The sequence below is a fragment of the Sebastes fasciatus genome, chromosome 2 (genome assembly GCF_043250625.1).
Source record: "Sebastes fasciatus isolate fSebFas1 chromosome 2, fSebFas1.pri, whole genome shotgun sequence".
Taxonomy (NCBI): Eukaryota; Metazoa; Chordata; class Actinopteri; order Perciformes; family Sebastidae; genus Sebastes; species Sebastes fasciatus.
The window spans coordinates 34,656,141-34,664,340 of record NC_133796.1 but is presented as its reverse complement, the minus strand read 5'-3'; the positions used below and the strand labels follow the sequence as shown (position 1 = coordinate 34,664,340).

Sequence of the window (8,200 nt, the reverse complement as noted above, 5' to 3'; positions counted from 1 at the left end):
TATTTGCTTGACGGCCGTGCATTGTTTTTGCTGGATTCCTCTGCGTCCCTCCTCCCCTGCGGTGTCAATGAAATGGTCTCATTGAAATGAATGAGAAGGCTGTTTTTTTTAACACGGTGCTATTGTTGGTCTAAATGGTCGTAGGTGTGAGAAGGGCCTGCCTCTGACGAGTGGGACTGCATTTATCTTGTGGTTTGTAGGTTCTTGACTAAAAATGAAGCTGTAATATTTTTGTCTCTGTTGTCTCTTAAAACCTGATGAGCAAATTAAAACTAAATTAAGCCATTTCTAGTTTATCTCTTGTGCTTTGAGAAACCAATAGACGATGGTAGAACATTTTCTAAAAGATGACATCTGTATTTTTATTTTGACAAATAATTGGAAAAGACAAGCATAAAATTATAAGGATCTTTTTTTATTTCTGCAAACAATCAAATAGAGACAAAGCAGAATGTAGAAATTGGTCAAAAATGATTATATGTCTATGTACTGCAAAATTTTAAGCAATAATCCTGTAAAATGCAAATGCCATCTGATAGAGCTGATACTGATAATATGTCAGCGTTGATAACTCCTGGTAAAATGTCAGGACAACCCAGCGGAGAATGAAGCCATTTTTTGAAAACCATGTTCCCGTGAGATCAGACTGTTTTTCCTCCTCAGCTTCTTCCTCCTGACGTCACTCTGCAGCTGATGGGACCAGCCCCTTCTTGGCACCCTGGTGGTATTGACTCTCCAGCTTCCCTGTGAGAGAAAGGGGGTGGAAAGGGAAGGGTGGGAGGGGAGAAAAGAGGAAGGGATGAATCAAAACACCATCAAAGGGACAGTGACCTTTCTGAGAGCTCAAGGCCGGCTGATTAGAGGCGGCCTCGGATAGACAGAGGAGAGAGAGAGAGAGAGAGAGAGAGAGAGAGAGAGAGATAGAGAGAGATAGAGAGAGATAGAGAGAGAGAGAGATAGATAGAGAGAGAGAGAGAGAGAGAGAGAGAGAGAGAGAGAGAGAGAGAGAGAGAGAGAGAGAGAGATGATGAGGTAAAAGGCCAATCAGACCTTTTATTCCACAGCAAAGAGCGTTTAGACCACGACCTTTGTTGGCAGTAAAAGAAGGTGTCCTTTAAGTCAGTTATATAGATGTACATTCGGTATTAATCAATGGTAACAAAGACCACATACACAAAAGATGGCAAAAGCATGTTAGTTAAAAACATAATACTGAGCTACATGTAAATGTAGCATGTAATGTTTTTAACTCTTATACAAGTTACATACAGTACATTACAGCAGGATGTTCTCATACACCGTTTGTATTCCAGCAGACAACGCTGATTTATTTGTCACGTAACTTCCGTACTTAAGTTACATCACTTCCGGAGTTATTTTAACACAAACCACGATCTTTTCCTAAACCTAAACAAGTAGTTCTGTTGCCTAAACCTAACCAAGTCAATCTTTTCCTAACCCTAACTAAGTAGTTTTGTTGCCTAACCAAGTTGTTTCCTATAAAGACATAAGTTTTTTTTGAAAAGACTGAAGTGGAAATTGACACGCTCGACATTCGTAATGAAACACACAAAAAAATGAGGAATACATTTTCCTAAGATATCATACGGATGATGATACGTTGATTACAGCAAGACAATTCAGTCATGCGAAAGCGGTCATCACATTCACATATATAAACGGTCACAAATGGTATCAAAAATATCAATAAGCTGAACTTTAACGTCCCTCAGAGGAATGAGTGTCTGTAACTTCAGCTAGTTTTGCAGTTTAAGGTGCATAGTATCGGAAACATCTTCCCCGGTTCAGAGGTGGTATGTGGAGCGTTTAAAGCTGACCAATTCTGTGATCTGGTGTCATGTTTGTTCACTTTGAAATCAACCAAGGATGTTAAGTATCTCAGCAATTTACAACAGATAGCATGGCTGTATGAATGAAAACACAGGCATGCTAATGCCTTCTGGGTGTCACGGATGAACATCAGACCTTTTTCATATAAGTGGTGAGTGTGATAGCTGTCTTGAGTCATGAATTGAGTGGCTCTGTGGTAAATGACATCCCTTGGTTAAAAAGGGTAATGGCAGCACTATACAGGATATCACCATAATCTAGTGTAGATAATACAGTGGATTGATTTTTTGTTTTGAAAGGAGACAAAAGCTTTTTTATTTGTATAAGCTTTGTGAGGGATATTCTGCTATGTTGCCGAATTTGTGTCTATTAGATTTCCAATAAGAGTATTTATACGGATAGTAGGGACATCAAAGCTCTGTGCCCTTGTGAAAAGCATTCTATAGTATACTCTTCTATATTTTGTCTGGAGTTAAGAACAAGATTAAAATAAATAAAAGAGTCTGTAATCTGGAGAAGGCCTGGTTTGCAGAAGAGATGATGACATACAAGATGGTATCGTCAGCATAAAAATGGACATTACAATGTTTAGTTGGAAATGGGGCTGCAACTAACGATTATTTTCATTGTCGATTAATCTGTTGATCATTTTCTCAATTAATTGATAAGTTATTTTGTTTATAAAATGTTGATCATTGTTTCCCGAAGCCCAAGATGACGTCCTCAAATGTCTCGTTTTGTCCACAACTTAAGGATATTCAGTTTACTGTCATAGAGGAGTAAAGAAACCAGAAAATATTCACATTTAAGAAGCTGGAATCAGAGAATTTTGACTTTTTTTCTTAAAAAATGATCAAAATACCGATTAATTAAAGCAATTAATTTAATAGTAATGATTGCAGCTCTAATTAGAAAATAAATATTATTCATGTATTTAGTTAATAGTAAGGGGCCTAATATTGATCCTTGTGGGACACTTTTATCAACCAACTAGATTTGAAGCCATCTGCAACAACAGCCTGAACTCTAGCAGAAAGACATGATTTGAACCAAGCGTCAACAGAATAATCAAAACCAAAGGAAAGCAGGAAGTGCTGTCAGTAGTAACTAATAAACATTACACTATACAATCGTTTCTCAGTCAACTCCACTGATGCATCCGAGGAATGTTAATGTCTATGCATGTTTCTTGCTCTGCCAAGAATGTAACAGTCGAGAATTCTTTCATCAACCTCTTGTTTTGATTTGGTAGCTGAACCAGCTTACAGCACCTGTCCTGCATGGACTTGCTGATTATCAGACAGCCATTTCAAAGCCATAATACAGTAGCCTCCATTGTTGTGAGAATCTCCATGGTTATAATTTATTGCTCAGGATTCATGTGAAGCTCCGATGAGAATGTTTACAAAGATGCTAACAGCTGAGAATCTGAAAGAGGGATTTGATCAAGTTGCTATTTATATAAATGCTTGTAGCTATGGTGTGTAAACAAAACCCCTGCAGCCACTGACTGCAGCTCAACTCCTAACATACTGGAACTGTGACACCTCTCTCTCTCTCTCTCAATATCACAATATCATTCACAATATCAAATTCCTCCATTTGAGCTCAGAAACTATGGTCTGCTGCTTTGTCCTTTTTCTGTGCAGAACAACCTCAGCTGGGTTTTGATAACCTGTGTTGACCCCGTTCTTAACTGCGAGACAAATAATAACCCCGTGTCTCTGCCTAACACAAGCCTCCTGCTTGTCAAACCACGGCATTAGCTGGCTGTTTTCCCCATGGCTGAGGCGGGGGAAAACATGATACAAGTGTGACAGGCAGGGGTGGTGGTTGTCACTTGTGCTTTCTTTTCATGTTGTCACGTTATGGCTGAACTCTGTGGGTAGCAGCAGCATAAACAAGGTGTTTAGGAGAAGTGCTGTTTGCTCACCATTTCCAAGCCTGTCTGAATGGCTGTCAGTGACTGTCTGTTCTGCCAGGAGCGAGCGCTCTGCTTAGGCGTGGAAACACATCTGGAATGTTTGGGTGAATGCTGCCAAACAGTTCTCCAAGATTGCTTTAATGATAAATCCACCATAACAGAATTGCATCATGCTTGATTCTTTCTGGGTGTTGTGCGAGTGAGAGCTTGAGTCAATATTATGGGAAATTGCCTCGGGCAGTTTTCCTTGTCATGACATTTCTGTGAGATGTTGTGTATGAGCATATATGAAAACAAGCTGATTATATAAGTCAAACTAAGCACTCACAGAATGAGCATTTAGCAGTTCTACTGTGTTAGTTCTTCATTTGGCTAATGTCAGCACAGTTAGCCCCATGTGCATCCCAGCATAATGAGAAATTCTTCAACTTCCAAGGACACAGAAGGATGCTGAAATGAAAATGCACCGTGCACAAAGTTAATGTTTTTTGGAGTATTGATGTGAAGTGATGGATCAGATTTTTTGACATATAATACAAGTCCTCTAATTAGGGATCTCTGAGCCAAAAAAACATTTTTTTAGTTATAATACTACATAAAACAAGACAAAATATTTAATGTATTTGCAATGCTTGATTTGGCTCTATGACCCCACTCAAGCCACCGGCTGGCTGAAGAGGCACAATAAAATGCATTGCTATCAATACTAATGAGTAACTCACACAATGTTATGTGTGACTGCAATATCCAATTAAATTAAGAAAATACAGAATTCCTGATACTTTAGTTTCAGAAATAGCCTCAAGTGCTCTACTATTCCTATAAGGATACTGTAAAGGGCTGTTCAGGTGCCCCGTTTTTTGCGCCCTCAAATCCATTGTTTTCAATGTAGGTGCGCGGAGGGCGCGCTCAAACGCAATGCAATTTGCGTGCTACCTTAGACACGACCGTAAACCATTGACAGTATATTAATGTGACGTCAACCATTGGTTTGTGGACTACGGTTTTGAAGCCTCGAGTTCAGCATTTTGGCCGTCGCCATCTTGGTTTTTTGCAACCAGAAGTGACACGAGAGGGTGGAGCTAAGTACAACCGAATACTGAATAAGACATTTTTAGTTGAAAGGGTTAAAGTTGTAAGACGTAAACACAGACAACTCCCAGACCGGACAACGCTGTTGTAGCGACCTGTCAATGGTCTATTTGACTCTAAATGGGACCATAATTTACTAAATGAACATCATGCTGTATTGAAGAAGACTTGAAACTAGCGATTGAGACCATAAACTCATGTTTAAAATGTTTACTGAGGTAATAAATCAAGTGAGAAGTAGGCTCATTTTCTCATAGACTTCTATACAATCAGACTTCTTTTTGCAACCAGAGGAGTCGCCCCCTGCTGGCTTTAGGGCACTTCCGCATTGGCTTCACTTCTCAGACCCGGAGGTTGCCGCCTGGCTGTAAACCCAACACTGTCATATTATCACCTTATGAAGTTGTTAAACAGTTGCCTATTTACACTTCCAGCAGACACGGAGCAACATTAGCATTTATTCAAAGTCATCGCCGCCCCGCCACCTGGCAGATGTAAGTTCAATATTCTCTCTGTCTTTGTCTTCAACTCCTGAGGGAAGTACTTGGCTCTTTAGCTGATAAATGCTCCACTATGTTCACCAGCTAGTCGCTAACTGTGTCTGTTTACTATTAAGTGCTGGGCAGGTGGCTTACAGTCAGTTTTGAGAGCCTCTTCACTGAAAATAGCTTACTGCTGTGGCTGAAACTGCTCTGTGAGAGCGGGAATAGCGAACCAGTTGGGGCCAAAAAAACAAAACAGCAAGCTGAAAAACATTATAAAGCTCCGTAGAGCAAACTGCAGTAAGGTGTAATAAAAATATAAAATAATTTCATTGTTGTCATTGTTTTTTGTTTAATATATAGATACTTTTTGTATATATTAATATCTGTATATACTAATTACATAGTAATTTTTACCTTTGTCCAGCTTTGTTGTCCTTGTTCTTAGCTATATGTATTTTTCTGTGTAAGTACATTGACAGCAACAGAAAACCAGAGTCAAATTCCTTGTATGTGTTCACATACTCCGCAAATAATATGATTCTAGTATCTATTAAAAAAGGGGTTAGGGGTTATCACTGGAGTTAGCCTGCTTCCTCTGGCTTCCAATCCAATACGTTTTCATTTTAAAACAGATAACTTCTGCAATGTTTACGCCTAATGTCCACACTACTCTGGCGTTTTTGAAACCCTAAAACGGAGATGTTTGAAAACGCTACTGACCCCGTTTTAGTTTAAAACTCCGGGATTGTGTTTCAGTCTGGACGGACAGAAATAGAGACCTTTAAAAACAATGATGCAGACACCCATGTTCGCTTCTTCATTCGTTTTAAAAGTTGTACAACGCACTAATAGCTGAATCCAGAGTTATTTTGCTTCCTCCGTTCATATGAATGAGACCCAGACCGAGGCTGGAGCGAGGGCTGGGAGTTAAAGGAAACGCTACTGCGCCTGCTCTATGGGCCCGTTGGATGCAGAAGATCGTCGGCTGATACGGGTACTTTATCACTCGGCAGTCGAGCAGTTTTGGCTTCATGCGCCACTGAGCAACCTAGTAGGATTGAACGGGAGCCCGCCTCCGACGCTGTATCCAGTTCTCTTTATACATCCATGGTGGTGGCATGGACAGAGATTAGTTCTGAAATGGTCCTAAAACGCTCGATAGGATGGAGATTTTAGTTTCAGTTTCAAAATGAATTAGAGAATTAGAAACGCATTAGTGTGGATGTAGCCCCAGTGTTTGTGTGTGTGTGAATGAAGCCAAAGTAACAGTTAATTGTCATGTCAGTTCTGTCAGCGTAGCAGCTTTAGAGTATTAACGCTGCTTAAAGGACTGAATGTTGGAAACCACTTAGTATTTTTTTTCTAATGCAGAGAAACAAGTTTGAGAAGTGTCCTTTAGGCAATTTTCTCAACTTATTAAAATACATCCTTGAGTGAAACATGGAGAAATAACGTTTTGTGCAGCTGGCCGTGGACGACCAAGGACAACAGCAACAACGACGACACAGAGTGCAGTAAGTTGCCCTTGTTGTCACGTCTGTCAGAGGTTGTATGAACAAGTCAGACTCATTATATTCACCAGGAAAGCCAATCCGGCAGTGGTACATATTCCTCGGGTGAGGGCGGCTTTCCTTAATGGCTCTGGAGCTGCTGAGCTGTCGCATTTCAGAGTAGGTGCTGCGGAGCCGAGAGAGAGAGCTGGAGGGAATGCAAGTAAAAGTGGGGGGATGGGGAAGGGAGTGAAGGAGTGGGTGGAAAAACCAGGGAGACAGCAAAAATGAGACAGAAGGGATGAGGGGAGGGGTGGTGGGAGAAAGGGATACAGATAGGACAGCGGGAGAGGTAGAGAGAGGGAGAAATAGAAAGGCTGGCCCATCGATTGGCTGAGATAATTTCCCATTGATTGCTGCACTGTTTGGAGATTGCTGGAGAAAGGTTTATTGCCCACATGCTGCAGCTGGGGAGGAGGCCATAAAATAAGCACAGGTTGTCTGCAGAGGGCTAGCGCTCCATCATCCAGACCGTAAAACACACACACACACACAGCCACACAGACGCTCATACACTCGGATACTCTGCTTACATATTCACAAATATGACTGCATACTATTCCCATTACACACAGCGGGAGAATGCAGCTCATCGCTGATGGAAAGCGCACTCACATAATCCCTTGCAAAGCCAGGGGCAGTAGTGCAAAGAGTATTTATTAGATTGAAATAGAGGTTCATTGACATCCTCCCTGACATCAATAACATGCAGGCCCATCAGCTTCCTTGCAGTAATAATCACAAGAATAATTGTCTGGTTGCTGTTTCTCTTTCTGCGAGAGTATGCGATAGCGAGAGTCTTTTTTATTACACATCGGTCCCAATGCACCTGGATAATAAACCTAGAGCAGCTATGCATATACACTTTATCCACATGTTGATACACTCCTCTGATGACACACTTTGACATGAGGAAATGTCTTCATGCCTTGAAATGATGACACAGAAAAGGGGGAAGTTAAAAGTGGAGCACCAGCAGCTCTGTGACTGAATGTAACACCTTCAACAGTATCTGTTACATTGATTCCCACTGGGCTCCCACAATAACCAATTCAGCGTCTATCACAAGTATACTGCCTGGAGAGTAAAAAGAAGTTTAGAGTGCGAAAGCTCTGAAACTAAAAGGCAGGATTTAATGGTTTGAAGTCAAAGATGGTGTCAAGGAACAGATGGGATGGCATATATTCCACCAGGGCGTTTTACACATTTGTAGTTTATAGAAAAGCTCATATGAACTGATGAATCTTCAGTTCACACACTTATTTTCAGGGTTCTGGTAGATAAAGCTGGTGTTTCTC

At 40.8% G+C, this 8,200-nt stretch overlaps 1 protein-coding gene across 1 annotated transcript in view; it reads right to left on the bottom strand.

The window, feature by feature from the left end:
- Window positions 1-394: 394 nt before the first annotated feature.
- The window catches only part of trip4 (thyroid hormone receptor interactor 4), a 94,782-nt gene continuing 86,976 nt past the window's right edge, over window positions 395-8,200 (bottom strand). Inside the window, exon 13 of the mRNA XM_074621945.1 lies at window positions 395-744. Within this exon, the coding sequence (XP_074478046.1) occupies window positions 680-744 (65 nt within the window). The 3' untranslated portion in view covers window positions 395-679. The remainder of the gene's footprint in view (window positions 745-8,200) is intronic.